The following is a 21,739-nucleotide window of genomic DNA, read 5'->3' on the forward strand; positions in this document are numbered from 1 at the left end:
GTCTATAAACATCAAACCCCCCAAAACACCTGCAGATAAAATAAAAATATGAAAGGTCTTTGCAGTCAAAGATGTCCATACGGTGCCAATATGATATTCACAGGAGATAAAATTCCCTGCATCAGCCATGTCTCCAGGCCTTCCTTTACTAAGCTTATAAAAAAGGATGCATTTGCATTTTCATATAAAAATGTGATTAGAAGGTCAAGAAATGGCTTACCCAGAAATGAAAGGTTCTTCTCCTTGAGTTTTTCCCGGAGCAGCACTTCATGCTCATGGCCTATGGCGCTGAGAATAGAGTCAAGGATTCCAACATTCTACTACAATACATTTTACCTTTAAAGTTAAATTCTTTGGAAACCACAAAATACAGTGCACAGGTTATATAGGCTCAACTGTGCATGCATATGTTTAACATCAGTTACAGTTAAGAATCTGCATTTCTCCGTTATTGATTTACTATGCAAAGCGAAAGCCACTTCTCTTCATGGTAACGTACAGTAAAGCATATTCAGAGTTTCGGGTCAAGTTAAATCTGCTTTCACAACAAATCTCTGAAGTGCATTACCTAAATAAGAAAGATAAAACAAATGCCAATTTGACAAAATGCATAGAGTGCATAGATGAGATGCTCTGCCTACTACTTTAAAATATTTGAAGAAAAATACTTTTAGAATAAATGCCACATTGTATTAGGATGCACAAAGCTTGAAGGGAATATACAATTATGATGTTTTTTTCCTTTTGAAAGAGAAAGAAGTTAGAAATATATTAGAAATATATTACCCTTTACAAACACTAAAGAAACTAAAGTGGTTTTGAATTAATACACATATGACTGGCACACATGCGTAAAGAATCATGAATTCTCTCAGAGTAACTGATTTTTAAGTTGACACAGAGGACTGCCACAGAATGTGAAAAAAAAGGGGGGATGTGGAAGGAGGGTAGGGGGAAAAGGTTGACTGGCTATGAACAGAACCACCACGGGCAAGAAAGCTTGGACAGACACAATAACATACGGATGTGCACGTGTATGCCGACTCAAATAATTCTCCTCCCCTTGAAAACAGTGGATCTGCTACCCAGCTGGTTGTCCCTAAAAAAAAAACCCCCTGAGATCCATTCTGCTCCTACAGTCAACGTCCTGCTAGATGAGTAGGAGGCATTTGTATTCGTGGTTAATGTGTGGGAAGAATAATAATGAGGCAGAGAAATGAATTCTAATTAAATAATAAATTATTACCTTAAGTTGGACAGATGAGCAAAAACTCTTTGTAGCGCACATCTGAATAAAATGACCAGAACTAAATACTACTGAATTAAAACGTATTTAAAATATGTACGTAAAAGTATTAGCTTATTTTTTATTTCTAAAAAGCTTTTGAATTATATTTCTTTTCTTGTATCATAGTACATTGGGTCTGATTCACAGCATGCACATGAAGATGCATTTAGATCAGCCTATCCTCTCCTCCTCTTCCCTCCATCGCCTTCCAGCCCCTGTATGGATGATAGTGGGATGGCAGGCAGGATGAAACACTTCCTCTGTGAAGCAGAACTTTTATGTCAGGTGAAGCCAGACACATCTCATCCCCTTCAATAGCTCCTCGTCAATTTCAGGCTTAAAATTTTATGGGATAGGATACTGTTTGATGCAGTCTACCAGCGGTCCATAACAGCAGTCATTTATTGTGCACTGAAAAGAGAGGGAAGAAATATTATGGCATGCCAAAAGGGTGGGTGGGTGTAAGGGAGGTGAGGGAAGCCCATACACTGCTGGAAAAAGGAGAAAACACAGGAGATGCTGGCAGACTGGCAGGCATGACCGCCGGCTCTCACGTGACCTCATCAGCAAACATGAGCGGCCGATGCCGTCTGTCAGCCAAGTGTAGAGTAATATTTAAAAACTCACTGCGCACAAGCAGTTGATTTGTTAAGTGGTAGCACAGCAACCATCTTAAAATGATAACGCTTCATCTAAGTAAATAAAAATACACCTCTGAATCAAACAATTTAAAACAGTTTCCTGAAAAATGTTAATTAGATGCAAAACTTAAAACCCTTACCTGGTAGACATTATTGGCCAAAATCTGGTCTGGAATTGAAGATGGCTCCTTCAGCATGCTGTTGAGGACTGTTTTAGAGGCTGAGAAAAAGACAGAAAAGATGAGATGGAGACAGAAAAAAAAAGAAAAAATTGTAAATCATCATCATGTTATTTTTTCAAGAAAATGTCTAACTGCTGCATTTAATGAAGCAACACAATCCGCATTACAAAAAAATAGCCCTTACATTCTCTAATTCACAAGTGTTAGCGCAGTATTTCTGCACTGGCCCTGTAGATGGCTGCTTGGTGTCTACAGAGATTTTCTATAGATAAATGTTTCAGTCCAGAGCACAGGCGCTTCATGTAGTTTATCTATGTTATGAACGCTGACTATTCTGCATCTCTCATCCCTGTTCTTGCTCTACTAACATTATAAATCAGAAAGGGAAGCCTGCGAATTGACTCGCTGTTACTGCAACAGCAAAAAAATTCCTTAAATCATTTCTTAAAAAAGATTTGGATTAAATGGATTGTATCACTGTGTGACGAAATGGTTGAGGCACACCATTTTAGTGATATATATATATACACACACACACATGCGCCTGACAGACTTGGAGCATTAGGGACAATACATGGAATGTTTCTATTCACATTTCAGGCATGGATGGTGCCTATACCAACATTGCAGAAGTTCTCAAGCGCATCTAGAAAACTGCACATGGTATATAACTGGCATAGACAGGGCAGCTTATTTGAAAATTAATAAACAAAAATAAGTCTTTAAAAAAATCCCTTAATGAATCAAGTGATTGCCAAATGGATCTTTAGGCCTCTGTTAAATAAATTTCACTAGCAGAAAGACAGACTGTTCTTTTCATGCTCTCATCCCCTACACACTACTACCACAGACAGGACAGACAGGACAGCCATTGCCATGATCCTGCATCTACCTTATGATGAAATAAAAAGTAGGAAGGTAGGAGGAAAAACAAAGCCCAGTTAGCACCTCCTTTCTTCTCTTTCTTTGTCTACATCTTTTTCCAGGATGGCTTTTTTTTTTTTTTTTTTTTTTTTTTTCCAACTTGCTTTCTGTTTAGGTCTCTCCCAGCCACGGTGCTCCCCCAGCCCACCCCATAACCCCACACTCCCTCTTAGAGCTGCAAGGCACAGGGCAGTGCTTTATTTCTCTGCTCATTTTTCTCAGAGATTGGTACCTTCACACGCAGATCCATACCATGCTCTCCCCTACCAAGCAATGCAGGCGGTGGTGAAGAAAGAGGGTTATATTTTCCCCTTGAGTTAGGACACCTCATGACAAATGATAATGGATAATCAATAAAGTGGGAAATATGAGGCAGCAAACTTTATGAAGCCAGGAGACATATTACTCCCCAACAACACTGGTTTCCCTTAACAAAGTCACTACTCGACTGTGCCTAATAATCTGAAGGAAAATCAAAGGACCCGCAACCACATCAGCAATATTGGCAACTTATTCCACTTTAATGGCATTTTGATTGATTTTTTCCCTCTTCCTAATGGTCTTTTTATAGATTTGACGCTGTTTCTGCAAAACAGTAGTGTGTAATAAACCTCCCTGAAGGCAAACGTTAGCCATTAAAGCCCTTGTCTTACTAGCACTCATAATTGGAGGTTGACCACCACCACATTTTGGTCTCCCACATAACACACACTTTTAGGACTAGAATTCTCTTTCCCCTATGGCTCAAGCTCCTTGATATTTTTTGGTCGATGGCCATAATAAGTGCTGGGATCGCTTTCTTCTTCTTTTTTTGAGGAATGGGGTTAAAAATAGCCATAAAGAGGTGACCTTGGCGCTGACATTGTGGAATTTCAGCCAAGCATTGACCTGATGAAAATGGAAGGCCAGGCTGCTAATAAATCAGGATGCTTTTAAAATGAGTTTACCCTAATGCTCATTCATCACGGGCTGTAATGCCATTTGCAAGCCCAGGATTCGCTGCTGTGCACAAACACAGCAGTAAATAACAACAGGGCCCTTGCATCCTTCGCATCGTTGCAGCCTCCAACATCAGCATACATTTATTAAAGACGCCCCCGCCTTGCACGGCAGCACACCTCTAGAACACCCTGAGCTCCTTTCTGCTACACACACACAAACACAAAACATACAAGCTGTGCTCCTTAAATACACACACTCAAAGCACACATAAAAATGCATGCAGAAAAATAAAAAGCACAATCTGTAGAACACTAGACACAGAGAACAAAGCCCTGCAGCACAACTTTGCACCTTGTAAACATTCACCAAATTTACTGTAATTGTCCCATGTTGGTATAAATTCTGACTAAGGCACCATATCACACCTTCAACATCTGAACAAAAAAGAACAGAGAAGAGGAGAATAATAGATGTGAAACGCTACACCTCCATAGGGATTTGCTAAAGAAAACAACCAGTGTAAACAAATCACAACCCTGTTTTCATATGCAACTCCAAAACAAGATAAACTATATAAGGCAAGGTAACAGCAACAGAACCTTGGCATGTTTTCTCATTGCTTACTTGTTTCATTTGTAACTACTGGGACTCTTCTTTTCTCCACCAGGGTGAAAAAGTCATTATCGCAAACACAAAAAAAACATAGAGAAACCTCATTAAATAGCAACATTTGTTGAGGGAGGACTGTAATAAACAATAACGGATGACGATTGTTATTGCCCTTGACACTGATGAGCTCCTTTGTAAGTTTGTTTATTAATTAAAAAACCCACTATTTTCCACGGGTGGGGGGTGGGCAGTTACCCATTTCCTCTATATGCCCACACCCCCGCACACTCCCCATGCACAAGCCATTGAGCTGTGGAGGGGCACTCGTTCATCAAACTTCATGGAGCAAGGGAGAGACAGGTCCTGATAATGTGCACCGCTAAAGCTGATTTTCCATGATGAATCTCGGAGCATATAAATTGGCTAATATCTGAAAACATTTACAGATACTAGAGGAATTGACTACTTGTGGGACATGATGGATGAGGCTCTCCAACACTGGCCGACAGCTCTGCAAATCTCTGCGGCTGCCTAAAGCCCTCATTTGATTTTCCAATTTACTCCTTTTAAATTTATCCCCCCGCACTGAAAAAAAAGAGAAAAAAAAAAAAAAAAAACAGAAGATGGGAATGAGGGAGAGAGTGGGAGACGTGGGGGGGGTATGTGTGTTTCTTTTTAAACTATCTGTGGTGGTGTGTAGGTGCTGGTTGATGATATGAGGTGGTATCTCCTGTGCAAAAAGAGCCCAGTCCCTGAAGAGGTTACTGGGGCAGAACTGATCTGCTTCCACCTGATTCCTTCTGATAGCGGTGAGATGAGACTCTACATTTCTGTGTGTGTGTGTGTGTGTGTGTGTAGTAATAGTAGATCTGGGGAGGCACTGCTATGGAGAAAGGCTTCCCAGGTCAGGCCATTAGACTGTGGCAGAGGCTGACTGGAGCTTCTCTGCTAAAAAAGGAGTAATTAGTATACTTGTCAAGTGAAGTGCCACGGTGCTGCTTACCTCCCTCGCACCCGCCCCTTGCATACACATACGCACACTAACACTCATGCAGTCTTTGCCTCCTTACTCCCTCCCTTCTTGCTAATGAAGTGCCCTTGCGCTCATTATTTGGGAAAAAAAAAAGGCTTCATATACACACACCAACTCAGCACAGTGGAGAGGTGTAACAGAGAAGAGAGGAGCACTTGAACACAAGAGGGAAGGAACCATAACAATCATAGTGGCTATGTTGAAATTTTGGTCTGATAAGACACAATGCAATATTCAGTTATCAACACGTTTTATCTGCAAAACATTAAAGTTATTATAAATCCTGTCAGGTAACCAAAGGATCATAGTAGACACTAAGATTCTCATAGTGTTAACATCAAACACGGGACATTTATAACCTTGCGTACAAGGCTTCTGTAAAGGAATGTGACAATAAATCTTAAAGGCGGTCGAATCACATAGTTACAAAACATGGAGTAGCAATCTAATCTGGAGCTGGGCCTTGGGAAAATGGAAAAGGTCAAATAGCTAGCAAAATTGCCTCCTCAAAAAAGTATGTCTAAATCTAGAGGCACATCAACTCCTGTCAAAGGAGGAATAAAAAGAAAGATGAAGAGATAGTAGAAGGGGAAGAAGACAGAGCATGAGCTCCCCCAGTGTTTTTGCTGTGACTTTGAATCTACTACTAGATACTACTATTCTGTAGCTACTCATACAGAATACGAATGTAGGTACAGCTGTCTGCTGTGGTATAGTTTCATTTACAGAACTTCCTATTGGGTTGAGATGCGTTCTGTGTACACATACTAAAGTCTTAATGACATCTGTTCCTACCATTCCTATCCACATTAAAACATGATTGTCTGTGCAGCACTAACAGTTGTCATTATTGGGATTACCAGTTGAATTCACTGCAATTTCTTCTGCTTATTCAATTCAGGGGTCATGGTGGGGCTGAAGCCTATCCCAGCTGTCATAAAGTGTGAGGCAGGTATAACACAGAGACAGACAACCATTCACACTCACATTCACACGTACGGCCAATTTAGAGTCACCAGTTAAGACTGTGGGAGGAAGCTGGAGTACCTGGAGAGAACCCAGAGAGAACCCATGGGGAGAACATGGTGGTGCAGTTGTTAATAAGAGGGTCCTTGGTTTGAATTCACCAGCCAACTGGGGACTTTTTGTGTGGAGCATGTTCATGGTCACTCCAATTCAGTGAAATTATTTTAATTATTATTTCAATTATCTATTTGAAAAATGTAATAAGTATTTAAAAATATTTTCAATCACTTAAAAATGTATTTCTCAAGTTTGTTGACTGCAAAAAAAAAAAAAGTTACATTTCACTTTATCGTCATTATTTATACCTTCATACAATGAAAAACAGTATTCAATATACAAACAGTATGAAGACATGACCATAAACATTTTGACAATCACCCCAGGCCAGTACCTCATAATGGTCACTTGACTTGACAAAAATTGTATTTTTTCCTAAGAAGTTCCATAAAACTTTAATGTCATATTTATGACCCCAACTTAAACATAAACACTACTCCAAAAAACAAAAAATAACAAACAAAAAAACGCACTACCCTGAAAGCAATTCTGGCATATATACTAAGGCTGTGCTGTTTGGGTGCACAAGTGACCATCTTTCCCTACTACCCAGTCTGGTTTTATAAGACAAGGAGCAAAAAGCATTATGGATGTTGATATTGCATTCAATACACGATAAAACTGCTTTGACTGTACTGATTCATTTACAAGCATCACCAGATAGTCTTTCACTCTGCTTGACTGATGCGCTCACCAATACTTCTGCTGCAAGGAAGGGGGATGGAATTTGCTGGTGTTGTCGTCATGTTGAGGTGTGGCGGTGTGTGTAGCTAGTGGGAAGGTCGACAGGGTGGTGGGTGGGTGGTGGTGGCGGTGGGGGATGGGGGGTGGCAACAACAAGCAAGAAAAAAAACACACAAAAAAAAAAAAAAAACAAGGAAGGTACAAAAAACAATTTAAAACTCTGTATTGATCCAGCACTAGTGATTGTACATATATTCCATAGTCCCAGAGGCCCCATTCCTGTGTCTCTTAAATGCAAGGGGAAAGGGAAGGGGAATAAAATAAATAAATAAAAAAAACGACAATGTTTGGTAAAGGCAAGCCACTCACCCTGTTGGAGGTAATGTCCCTTATTTAGAAGTCTATTGATCTTTGCAGTGCGCCTGCCTGCTCTTCCTCTAGAGTCCGACTAAAAGACCCAAATACACACATGCACACTGAAGCGCTGTCTGAGGCTGGAGGGGGCATGAAAGATAGGCCTGCCAATAGCACTGAACCAACCTGTTAGCTAATTGCCAGGAAAGACCATTATCCTTGTATTGTTTCAAAGTGGAAACACATTACTGAAGTCAAACATATATACAAAGAAATTTGATGTTTTGATGGTGCAGCCAGTGTGGGCAGCAGGTTATTGGGCGATTGCAAAGAAGCTCATAATACAAGTCCCACTCACAGCCACAGACCTTACAGCTGGCAAAAGTGAAGAAATGTAGTATAATGACATGTCAGAATTTGAAAATCTCTTTCTAAATAAAGCACCATGATATTACATTCAAAAAGTAAGATGCTGTATGGCCATAACACTCCTGAAATTAAACAAAGATTTTCAAGAAAGTTTCATCTGGTACAAATCTATTCTGAGCAATAATAAAGCATGTTTTTACTGTATGGAGATGGACAGATGCAGTGTGCTATTATCTGAGACATAGTGTTTCTTGTGGATGAATGCCCTGTTCTACAAGCAGCTCAGACTAGTATTTTGACAGGCAACGGATAACGGTGGGTCCAAAGCAATCACATCTTTGACTTTGACAAATGGCTGTGCTGTGGCGAAGTTGAAAATAACACACATCCACTTTAATCTCTTTCTTGATTAAATTGGAAGCACGTCTTTTTGACATCATACGATTCACTCTCAAAGTAGTGACTACTGCAGAGACAGAAAGTCCTTGGGATAGACCCATTTAAATAATATGGAACTACATGTATGCGTGTATGAGACATTAGAAGTTCCAGAGTGAGAGTGTGTATGTGGGGTTTTTTTTTGTTATAAATTAACAAATGTCACATTCAAAAATCTAACTGTAAAACACCTGAACTTTTGAGAAAAATTTGAGAGATGATGTAATACACTTCTAGCCCAAAGACAGGAGAAAGAAACTAACCAGAGTGTACACGGGCAAGAATTCACATAATTTCTGGAAAATATCTTTGACACATTCAACAACAATATTTGTGTCAGTAATTTTGTTCTCCCACAGTGTGTCCATCAGCACTATCTAGAAATGGTTTGCTTTTTCTGCCACAGTTTCCCCCCAACTGAATTTCCTCAGTAGACCCCAGCAGGCAGGGAGAAAGAGAAGGGAATGAGGGATAAGGAGAATGCTGGCGATAGATGGATGCATTGGGGGATGAAGGAGGCTGAGGGAAGAAATCAGGGGTGTTATAAATAACACTGATGAGGTGAGCTAGCATTGATCCACACTGCAGTTGAGAGGTGGGTGGTCCTCCTAGTACTTAATTGCCAGTCATGTGCCCTGGGATGCAGCTACTACTAAATGTGGTCTATCTCTCATTAGGGTTTGACAGGCTGAAAATACAGCAGCTAGACTGGAATTGGGACTCAAACAGAAAGGGATTAAAAAGACAAAGTGCTACAATTAAGACTGATGGAGAGAATGATAGAAAGGACAGAGTGAGAAATGGAAAAGTGTTACTCACGCATTCCACCATCCTGGCCCTGAAGGAACCTGTCTAGGATGATACGAGCCATCAACGCAGGAGACAGATCCACCTTTACATAGATTCAAAAACAAAACAAAAAAAAAAAGACAAGCAGCTTAAATAAAAACAGAATTTAGCATCAATGGGGAATTAATACTTATTTTAAAAGCTAGGTATGGTGGAATTTATATTCCTCTTTGAAGAACTGCTCCTTTTATAAACCTTGAGGCAAAATCCCATATATCCAGCTGGAAGTGCAAACATATTTTAAACAGCCTACGAATTACGACATTTAAATTGCACAGCCAGTCTACCTTTGGCTGATGTCACATAGATAATGATCGTAATGGCTCTAAATTATATTATTGCATTTCAAAACCTTGACCTTACTTTTGACAATCCCTGTGCAAATTGGTCTTTGAAAGCATTGCTTTGCATCAACCTTTCCCACAGGAACAAGAGATCGCCTATTACACAGCCAAGCTACCTGGCTGAATTGCCTTTCCCTCTGTCAAACAGACAACCCGAGTCTCTCATCTTGAAAGAAAAAACGGCGCATACTGTGCCCAGGCAAGAGACAATGGAGAGCTTTAATCATTGAATGATCACCAAGGCAAAACTATAGGAACCAGTAGGACACACCTGAGGGACGGTGAGAATGCAGTTCTTAATAGGAAGGAAAGAACCTATGGCTGCAGCACTCTTTGAACACAAACACACCTTAGAGGTGAGCAGTGTTTATGACTGAGTGCAAGGAGAAGCCCTGACAGGAAAGAGAGCATGAATGACTGATAGTGAATGTGTATTTGATCACATTTTTATCAGTGCAAAGCATTTCCACACATTATTATCATTACAATGTTTTATTAAAATAGGGGAAAAAAACCAAAAAACAACAACAGCTTTTTTAAAGATCAGTGTGATGAAAAAAAAAATATTAGTATAATTGAATTAACAGGCCTCATATACAGGTGCATGTATTAGCATAAGATGTATTTTCCCAAGGTCCACATTTGGCCAGTGTTCAAACAATATGCGGTGTAAAAAAGAAGATGCATTAAGTCATTCACTACTAAAATTCACAGCCTACTCAGTATAGAGGGAATTAAAACATTGCTTGAAGACTTTGCCATTCCTAGCCAGCTCATTATGAAACAACATTCTTGCAGCCAAAGATCATTTTTCCTCTTGTTAGCATAATTGGGGACCAAAAGTGAATTTGCCCTCAGCTTGCAGTGAGAATAGAGTGTTTTATCTTTTCTGTGATGCTTCCTTGTAACGCTGGGAGCAGAGATGCTTCTGTCTAAACAATGTCTTTTTACCCACAGTAGTATTTGTTAACATCTCCATAATATTGCACTAAGAAGGCAGCTAGTAAAAAAGCTTAGCATGTCTATAATAATTAAGGGGTGAGGAAAGAGTTTACATCTTCATTAAGACCTCTGATAGCACTGACTCCGACTTAGCGTTTGTAGCCTGCAGTTACAGTAGCTTGCTTTCTTCTCTCTAATTCTTCTAATTTCCCCTCACTTTCTTTTCTCCCTTCCATCCTTTCTCTTTGTGCTTACTGGCCGGCTCACCACTCAAACCCTGAATAGCCAGAGAAAATCAGATTCTTGGTAACCCGCATCAGAGCTGACACATGAAAAATGGCAACATTACCAATGCAGGCTCAGCCTGAATAAAGATCACCTGATTAGTTGAGGTACATGCATCTCCCTAATTTTCATATTAATCACGAGCCTATCTTCATTCACTGGTCAGACCACATAACTTCACGAGTTTAACATGTGACTAAGATTTACAGGTCCTTAAATTTCTCCTAAAAATAATTATTGACAATTAAAATTCTGGTTTTATCAACCTATAAAGCAATGGGGGTCACACACAGTGCAGTATAACTGTACCTGTTCTGATGCCACATTTAAGTAACATTTGCATAAAATTCCCATAAAGCTAAAAACAGTGGATATTGAGTATATCTCTGATTCATGGGCTTCTTCTAAGGGCAAAAAAATATCTATGAATAGTTTTCATCACTGTTAATCATTTTCCTCTGTTGGAGATATATTGTCTCATAAAGGCATGAAACTACATCAATTAGCAGTCTGGGAGACCATGAGTGCTTGGTTTAAATGTTAAGTACCATATTAAGATGACAGTTAAATGGTTCATAGACAGTTATCTCTTTGGTGAATTGGATTCTTTCAAGAAAAAAAAAAATCATGCGTCAATTAAACTGAGAATGAATAATGGCAGTTAGCTTTGAGGTAGCACTGATGCATGCGAACTTCTGTGATTTTAGATTAAGAGACCCTCAAATTTCATTGCCTACTGCATGCGCCAATCAAAATTCAAATGGGAATTTAAATGTTTAAAAAGGTTATCAGGTCTTTTCTTCCAGTATAATCACAAGAAGAGGGACTTGAAAGACCAAAAAAAAAAAAAAAAAAAGCAAATATTTATTTTATTGTGGCTTCACAAACCATACAGTAAGACGTAAGACATAATGTAACCATCTAATATATAGTGTCTGAGTGTTTAGCGTTACCCTAATAAAAGTGATAATTTACTAACCAGATTCAAAATATGATCAACACAAGAGGCCACTGAATAATTTTTAATTTTTCACTAGTGTGCAGTACAGAAACTCAATCATGTGATTAATTTAAATGATCAAAGAAACAGCTATTTTACAGCAAAAACAAGTATCTACCACCCAGGACCTGAGTTTTGTACCACTGAATGATGTGGATTTAAGCTGCACATAAACAACTGCTGGTACAGCAACAAAACTGGAAATTCTTTACCTACCTCCTAAAGTAAATAACTGATCAAATAATAAAGAGAGGAATTAGCTAATGACCCCAGTCTCACCTGTCCGCAGTTTATAGCAACTCTGCCTCAACTGCAATTTGGAAAATTGCATAATAAAACAGAAAAAGTATTTTCACATCTGCTTAATGAGCCGAGAGCTAATTACATTAAATAATTGATAATTGAGCCAACCATTTTACCAATTTCGATAATGACTAACAGACAAGGGAGAAAATCAAAAACTGCAGCCAACTGCTATCTATCCATTTATAGAAAAAATAAAGTATAAACTGAGATGTGTTTTTCATTGGCAAGTAAAAAGGCAGAGAGGGGGGAAAAAAAGTTATACTATTACCTCATTGGCCAATTCAAGCAGGACAGGAGCAGTAGGCTGTGCCTTGGCTTCACTCAGATACCTTCATTATAACAAAGAATAACAAGAGCAGTGAAAAAAAGAAAAAAAAACATGGCCCACAAAGGCAGACAGAAGGGTAGAAGGGGGCTAGATCAGGCTAGCCAAGACATGCTAATGTCCCTGATGACTTTGCCCTGGGTGGCATATGGCAGGCTCCGTGTGGTTAAAACAGCACTGCTTGAAGGGCTTCAAATTTCCAAGAAGCCAGACAAGCATATGATAGTTAGTTAACCCCTGCCGCCCAAAAAGCCTTTATTCCCTCGCCAGCTAAACCTGCAACACACGTTAGATCTTACCCAGATCATCTCAGAGGTTTGTTGTGGTAAGTGGATTAGAAGTGCATTATCCAGCTTTATTTTCCCCAGAACAATGGCCTAATAAGCTAGATAAAGGCTAATTGCAATATGCAAAGAGGCTTTCCCCAGTACAGCCTGTTTTCAGTTCTTTTTTTTTTTTAATTTAACCATGTTCATTGAATTATGGATAATCATCCCATCATAAACCTGTGTAAGGCAAATGTCCAACGGTTGGTTTATTTATTTACTTTCATGCTTTCAGCTTGACATGGAGAACAGAGCTTTAGCTTAGCAGGTGCAAGTGGGGGTCTGGAATGAATCCTGTGGGTGGTGATTTGTTTGGAGGAGATTATAATTGTCATGGGACACACACACATACACACGAGTGGGTGAACGATTTTAAAAAAAGATTAAAGAAAGATGAAAAACAGTAAAAGAGATGAGGAAACAATAAAAAGAGAGATCTAGAAAGAAAAGACAAGATAAACAAAATGATATAAAGCACAGTAATACAATACCTTTGGTAGTAGCTTTCAATAACATCCGGCACATGGTGTCTTGAGATTGTCCTTTTGATCCGCTTCTTTAATAATAATAATAATAAGAGTAATATGAAGAAGAACGATGACGATTCCTAACACAATAATCATTATAGTTAAAATAATTGACACATACATGCAGATACATACATACATGCATGCACAGAAACATCAAGAAACATCATTAAGTACTTTTCATAGGAGCAAAACGCTTTCCATTTCCGGTTGACCTGATTAAAATGCTAACTTGTTCACCCTTGGCTTCTCTTCCATGCTCTATTCTTTATGAACAATTGCAACAGCAATTTAATTCCAATAATTTTCATAGGGGTCAAACTGTGCCAAGGCACCCTTGTTCAAAGCAGCCTTTTCCCTCTACCTTCCTGATTCAAACCCTGTATTCATTTCCCCTTTTTTTTGATCAAACAATGACATTATTCCACATTTCACACCCTGACATTTCTATGCAATTCAATTGCCATCGTTGCCGAGAAGGAGGAGAACAGAGGATAAAAGCGGAAGAGCACTGGTTAAAAACAACTTATTTAAAAACTACTACACAGAAAAAATGTAATTCCACAGAGACGGGCAGTGTGACTGACACCTGTCACTGGGATGATAAATGACTCCATTTTCTGCTTGTGCTGCCTTCTGCCACTGGCGGCAGTGGCCATTTATCATCATCCACTGTCAGCCGTGGAAAGCAGCAGTGACAGTGCGAGTCAGCAAACATTTAGCACACGCAGCCGCACTACACAGGGAAATTATTATTGTCAGAATAATAATGGTTTAGCATAATTTATTACAGGTCCACCAAATAAGCAGGGGCTAGATGTTATTAGACAGATGGATGGGAAGGCTTGGCAGACATCCACTGAGGCTCAGGCAGGCAAAGGCCCTCAACATGAACGTGAGAAGGAGGAGGGGGTGGCGATGTGGGGTGAAATAAACGGGGGTATGCTGGTGGGGGTGGGGGGCATCCTCCAAACCAATCAGAAAGCTGGCAGTTCAATTACAAAGAAATAAAGGGACATTCATCATTCAATTAGGCACCTGTCAGGGCTCACAAAGGAAGAAAACTTCTAACCTGGTACTCCAGGGAGAAGATGCTCAGAAGAGTGGACTGCGAGTGACTGGAACAAATAAAAGAAGGACAAAGTTAATTACCAGAGTGCATTGCACAGAGACAAAGGGAGAAGGGAGCTTCAAAGCTGGGGCCAGCTGCCCTGTAATCTAAAAGAACATGAAAACAAGTGTGGCAAAGTTGTTCCAGATGAACACCTCTGACAAAAGGATTCCTGCTACGATAGTGTGGGGGAAGTTGAAAGAGGGAGGTTGTGTGGGGTATGAAAGATGAGAAAAATATAGCCTGTTTTTTTTTTTTTTTTCCTTTCAGTCATTAATACATAGCATCTTCTTCTATCCTTTGTCTCTCCAGGAAAAGTGCCAAAAGCGAAACCAATCTTAATTCATGTGCAGTGTCTGCTATTGTAAAGTTGCACAAAGGCAAGAAAACCCAACCAACCTAAAGATGACAAAACTGAAGATAAATTGACGATATCCATGCAAATAATCGACAGGGTTAAAATCTAAATGGTGAGTAAAACATGGCATTCACGAGGAATTACAGTCATGTCCACACATGATGAACAAAAACATAATTATTTTTTTCTCACCACCATAAAAGAAGCAATCAAAATGTGATTTTGAAGTGTAGACTTACTCTAATACACAGAGTTTGACAACTTTTGTATATACTGTTAAGGAATTACAGACATTTTTAAAAGACTCCTGTTTTCATAGGTTCAAAAGTAACTGGACTAACTAAAATAATTCTAATTATATAGAAACTGATCAACATGACCAAATGCTGAACTGAATTTATCCGATAACACTACCTCCTTCAGTCTTCTTGTTGTGTCTAGGTGTGGTGTAAGATTCTGTTATCACTCTGAGAGGTCCAGCTTTTTTGGGTTTTTTTAACTTAATGTGGGGCTTTTTCACTTCAGTTGAAATCTCTCTGGGCTGCATATTGACAAGTCCCATGAACCGCTCCCATATACACATTCAACATTTTGAATCATTTCCAGACCCTACATCACCTTGATTTGTTATGAAACAGCAACAAAGATCAGTGTCCAATTATTTTTGAGCCTGTCAAAAATGATGTAAAAGGTAGATGTAATTCCTAAACAATAGTTTTGTTAAACCCATTAAATTATAGCTGAAAGCCTACACAGTCATATCTCAATTGCTTTATCTTGAATCTACTGTGGTGGTGCACAAACCAAAATTTATGAAAATCTTATCCTTGTCCAAAAACATATTGACCTGACTGTATGCCTTTTATTTCAATTTATCTCTTTGCAAATTAGATGACTACTGTGATTGCCGGTATTTGTTTGTGTGACTGCACGTAGACACATTTAAAAAAAAAAAAAAAAAAAAATCCTTTCTTTGCTGTCTGTAATAGCATATGGGCCATTCTAGATCCTTCATAGGCTTTGAAAATGGAAACTTTCACTGCATGAAACTGTGACTCCCAAGAGTCAGTCAATTCCATGGGTTGCCATAAGCTACATTTATCTCCAGCTCCAGTCAATGTCAAACACCTGGCAGAGAGGCAGACCTGGAAAACAGACAGCTCCAACAGGGACTTGCAGCCCCTTCGATATCCATCTCAGCCGCCATTGTGACCTTTGAGTTACGGATATTTAAATGGGTGACAGAAATGATTGTAGTTGGACTGTGTTAATCTTCACGCAGCATGTCGAAAAAATACAAACAAAAAACCAAACAAAAAAAGAAAAAAGAAAAAAAAAAAAAAAACCACACACACATGTGCCACTACACCCACTGCGCTGTAATGTTCACAAGTGGTTTTATGTCTCCATACACTGCACTCAGTACACTTGATTGTTAAATTTAATGGACTTTTCATTACAAGTCAACTGGGAATGGTTTGTAAATACTCATGAGAAGCTGAAGCTTCCAATCTGCATTAAAATATTGAATCTACACTGGCCACCAACATCAATCACTAAAAACCATAAACTAACTTTGTGACATACAGACAAAGCCAAAAGAATGTCAAATCCTGAGTTCTGTCTGGACTGTCTGTCTGCAACCATTTTTTAAAGAAAGCATCTTAACCACTGGAACAGTTCGGCCATTTATGATGAACCCAAGATGTCATCTTAGGATCCCTAGACACCACTCTTAAACTGTTTTATTGCTCTAGCTGAAAAACAGCTAACAATGCTTCCAGATTATGTGCAATTAATTTGTACATCGTCCAAGACAATTGCTGCCCCCCAAATTCCCTGCTTATTACCTAAGTACACCTATCAAACAGCTTATAAACAAAATAAAATGTGCACCAAATCCTACTGACACAGTTGTTAAGCAACTTGATAATGTTACTAGAGTATTCCTAAGCTGAGCAGTATTCCACATTACTGGTGGTTTTGTTTTGGGTTCACAAATGAGGTTAGTCCACACAGTCATGCCTGCCTTCAAACCTCATATCATGAGTTTAATACCGATATATTTCACATCTGATGGGTACCATACTCAAGTACTTCTTATTCGCACCTAAGTCTGGCTCTTCAACAAGAACCACGACACGAATTGTTGTACTATGCCCGTGGGCAGTGTGCGACACTCACACATATCAAACATACTGAACTTTGGGCTCAAGTGTACTCGAGTACAACATGTTAAAGCAACAAGTTACAGCACCAAATATTGAAAGTAAAGAAGACAACAAAGGAAGTTCTCAGAGAATTAAAAAAACACAAAAAAACAACAACAAAAAAAGCACCCTACCCCCCTCAGCATTAATTTATAATGATGCTTAGGGGTGAAGGGGCCACCGCAATTAAGTGGGCCATTAAATGGTCAACTGTCAACATGTGGACACTTAAGGGAGGGAAAAAATTTCTTCCACACTTCAACCTTGCACCTGAGCATTTCAACAGCATTACAGCCTTATTGTTGGCATGGGACCATCATGATCCCCCTGTCGGAACAGACATCTGTTACGTTTTAAATGGATTACTCTCTATAATGAGCATGATTACTGCTTAATTGCTAAATCTATACCCTGTTAACTTTAAAGGGACATAAACGACTCTTAATATCTATGAAAACATATCCGTTTCAAAAACACTAAGAACTTTGGGGACTTCTGTTTTCATTTCTTACCTCAAACTGATTTTGCTGACACAAAAACAACACTAACTATTTAGAGATGTGAAGAAAATAAAAGAAACAAAGAGGGGCAACATGAAGTGCTGAATGCAGATACCTGGATTAAACCCAAGACTTGTTTGCAGAGTCTGTCAAGTTTTACACTGCTATAATCCCCCTTTTTTATTTAACAGACATTAACAATAAGTTATTGCAGGCTTTACATTAATGTATATCCAACCTGTCCTCTCTTGGGTGCAGTAAGATCACCTCATGCTAAAATATGTAGCCAATTGCCGTCTTACAACGAGGATTTGATCTGCCTACTGAACAGGAGTATTACATTTTTACTATAATTCATCTATTCCATTGCCACACAGTACAAGCATTTGTGCGACTCTGTCCTGTCTCAGTGGTTACAAAAATGAACCCAATATGTTAACAAGTCTAAAACCAGCTGCCTTTCTGTCTGCCTTTTGTTATCCTTAAACACATCTAGTAGCCTGCATTTTATTCAGAATTGTGCACATAGCAAGCACAGCCAAATGCTTAGTTTCTGTATGCAACATGTGATGTTAGGATATGATAAAACAGTCGAAATGAGATGATAAGGTAACAAGATTTGCAACCTTTTCTAATATATAAATGTATCTTCATTATGAGGTTAAAACTGAAAATGAGTGAATCTAAAACAGTTCTAGCTGTGACTGAAGACAGGAAGTACTGAACCCTTTGTGAATTGTGTACATAAAGCAAGCTATTTTTATTCAATGCACTGGTAAAATGCCAAGGTCAACATTTGGGTTCACTGAACGCTGTCTCCCTTACATTTTAAAAAATCTCTCTCATCAAACAAAGAACACACAAAATATTATTTGAAGAGCCACGGACAACACTCTGTGACACTGCAGTGCAAGCTTACAGTGGCTTTTATGTAAAAAGAAGAAAATAAAAATCGCCCCTTTCGGATATAATTTAGAACACGGGGAAACAGAAGGTTGGGAGACAGAAGAGTGGTTAGGGAATCATTCACTCTCAACCTAATTACCCTTCCTTACAACATAAGACAGAGCATTAATATGCACTGGCACCCAAAATAGTAAAGCAGCAGATTAAATTAAAAACAATTAGGGACTTTCACTTTGTCACTGAGCTGGTATGGCTGTCTGGTCAGTACTTCAGGCACTATTAAGCTAGGTTACCCAGTGGCTGTGAATCTGACTAATTCAAGTTTGAGTGTTGAATTGACTTATTTTCTTGTGCATTCAGGCTGTATCAGTGCCTTAAACATAAACACAGCAAAAAGCCTTGAAAATCCCATCAACCTAATTAATAGGAGACGGGGGAAATTCAAACTATCAATTATATTTGGAAACTTCCTATTTACAAATAATTAATTATAAACAATAGCTGTAATTTGGGTAATGAAAGCCACCTGGCTAATGGCATTGGTATCATATGCTGCGACAGTATTTTAGCATTTGGTGGATCTGCATGCAGAGTGTGTTGAATGGTGTGACTCTTCGGGGCATGGAACTGTCTAATGGAAGCGTCGCACATATTTTTACTGCTGGCAATGAAACAATTTTCAGAAGAGAACGGCATGGAAGAAATATTTACTTTTACAAAATCTGAGAAAACTTAGTTTAAATCCCAATTTCTACACCTATATTACATTACACTATAATAGAAGTTTCAGTAAATTATTTTTTAGCATAGGGAGTTTTTTGACCATTAAAAATACCTCATTCAAGCAAGAGTGCTGACAACACTATGTGAAGCATTTACTTTTCTATGGATCAGTATTTTATAAAGCTGAAAACACTGGATATGCAAATGCTGCTAATTACGCATGCTGATAGGCAAAATGCTAACATCTGTTTCTCAGCTAAGCTTACTGTCATCAGCAGCCAAACAAATGAGTTGAAAAAAAAAAATCTTTATGCATTAATGTATAAATGTTATATATTCTGACAACAGATAGAAACAAACACAAATCTCAGTGTGTCATTTAGCTTCAAACAAATACTTGCTCAATAAGAGCACGTGTTTACAATTTAAATATTTACAATTTTTGCTATGCAAGAACAAGAAGAAAGGCTTATTTTTAGTACAATTAACACAATCATTGTGGCATTTTATGAAAATGTAGACTTTTAAACAATATTTTTAAGATATTCTTCCATAACCAAAGGAGGATTCACCAGTTTCCATTGAGAATGAACCTTCCACCCCCAACCATCTTACCACAGCAGGCCATACCTAGAAGGCTGTAGGGGACCGTGGACAGAAATGGTTTTAGCAGAGGCATAATATGACCCCTACCACGCTTCCTTTACTTTATTACAATCTTTAAAATTTCTGTCTGCTGAGGTGCCCTGAGTTGTCAGAACTGTTATATAATGGTGGTAAAAAGAGCGAGAAAGTCCCTACAATCATCACTCTAATTGTGATTCCTTCTGAAAGCGAGGGATCTTCACCACTCTGTCTGTGGCAAGACATGCTATAACTGTAGTATTTTGCCATTGTTAAAGCATAATTACTGTCACTGCTGCTTCTGCAAGCTTTCATGGAAAACAGAAAATGAGGTTCATGCTATCCGTCAAGTGGCGAGTGTCCACTGGTCTGGCAAAGAAACACATTACACTGACCAATTGCCTATTCCCCCAAGCGCAGCTGGGGAACTTGTACCATTCTGGGCAATTTTGTTTCGTTCTTCTTCTGCAATTGATTCCAGTATGCAAAGAGAACCTCAGGCTAGAGACTGATATAACTGCCCAGCTGAACTGTAGGTTTCCCTCAGAGTGTATATGGCTTTGAGGGGTTCAGTGACAGCACTACTACTGACACTCTAACATCAAGTACAACCGATGCTGATCTTATTCACAATAACTCAGATTACAATGTCAATAGTTTCACTCTACTAATATTGACCTACTCAGTCTATCATTCCAGTAACTGCAGTTTTCAACCTTCAAGATAGGGTGCTATATAATTTCCATCAACCAGACCTAACTTGAGAACAAGCTGCTTACCTCTGTGTTTTTAGACCAATGAGCCAAAAAAGCTTTGCAATCTATGGAATGTGCTTGGACAACATCCCTCTGATATGAGGAGGAAGTAGTCATTCCTTTGCTTCCTAATCAAGTAATTGATTGCATCTATTATTCATGAACTCTTTAGCCTGACATGAAGTTGTAAACTCAGCTTCTCTTCTTTCCACACCTCTCCTCTCTGCTTACACTTCATTCATCCCTTCACCCTTCCAATGCTCATCTAACCACATAAAGGCGTGGAATTATTTAGCCAGCTTCTCAGCCTTCAAGGGTTGTACCCCTAAGCCCCAACTGCCAGTTTGTGTTTTGTTCAATATGGGCAGCCAGAAGTGTGAGGCCATGCACTGGAAGCTGTCGGGGCTGGCCCCACAGGCTCTGCACTTGATCAGTCTCTGGGTAATGTCATTGCCACTTCCAGCCTACAAAACAGTTGTGGAGTTCTACCTTCACAGGAGCTGCAGTGGAGAAACTCAGTTGATTCCACAGGGACAATAGTGGAAATCAAAGGTAAAAACCTAGAAACAATCCAGGAACTGAATATATTCATTGCAAGGCTTTGATATATCTAAAATGTTGGCAATGAGCCCTTAAAAGCTGTGAACAAATAATAAAAAATAAACACACGTTGGAAAATCAGAGTGATATGTAATTTTTTTCTCCATCAACACATTGCCCCAGTTACCAAATCCTTAACTTTAACCACCATGTAAACAAAGACGTAAACAATACAACTACAATAAATAATCAATGAGCAAGTCCCTAAGCTTCGTGCTGGGCTGAGATATTACCATCAAAAACAAAGTGTAGCCAAGAAATCATCATATCAATGGCACATGACACAACAACCCTGCCCTGCGCTTTCCTTCCAAAGATCATGCTAGATAAACCCCAAATAACAGAAATTAACAAATGCTTGACATTTGCTCAACATCCATTATTCTGACACTTCTTCAGAATTTCAAAAGGCTGAACGCATGCTTAATCAACATTCATATTCCCAGAGCGAGCTCCAGCACCATATTGCAGCCCGCCTCAGTGCTGATGAAAACGGCACAT

At 39.0% G+C, this 21,739-nt stretch overlaps 1 protein-coding gene across 1 annotated transcript in view; it reads right to left on the reverse strand.

Moving 5' to 3' along the window:
* cdin1 (CDAN1 interacting nuclease 1) overlaps positions 1-21,739 on the reverse strand; it is a 54,856-nt gene that overhangs the window by 29,235 nt on the left and 3,882 nt on the right. The window contains exons 3-9 of the mRNA XM_030718923.1: positions 14,524-14,569; positions 13,416-13,480; positions 12,542-12,602; positions 9,367-9,439; positions 2,070-2,149; positions 1,650-1,699; positions 221-288 (exon numbers count right to left, since the gene is read on the reverse strand). Coding sequence (XP_030574783.1) covers positions 221-288; positions 1,650-1,699; positions 2,070-2,149; positions 9,367-9,439; positions 12,542-12,602; positions 13,416-13,480; positions 14,524-14,569 — 443 coding nt within the window. The remainder of the gene's footprint in view (positions 1-220; positions 289-1,649; positions 1,700-2,069; positions 2,150-9,366; positions 9,440-12,541; positions 12,603-13,415; positions 13,481-14,523; positions 14,570-21,739) is intronic.

Source organism: Archocentrus centrarchus, chromosome 22 (assembly GCF_007364275.1).
Source record: "Archocentrus centrarchus isolate MPI-CPG fArcCen1 chromosome 22, fArcCen1, whole genome shotgun sequence".
NCBI lineage: Eukaryota > Metazoa > Chordata > Actinopteri > Cichliformes > Cichlidae > Archocentrus > Archocentrus centrarchus.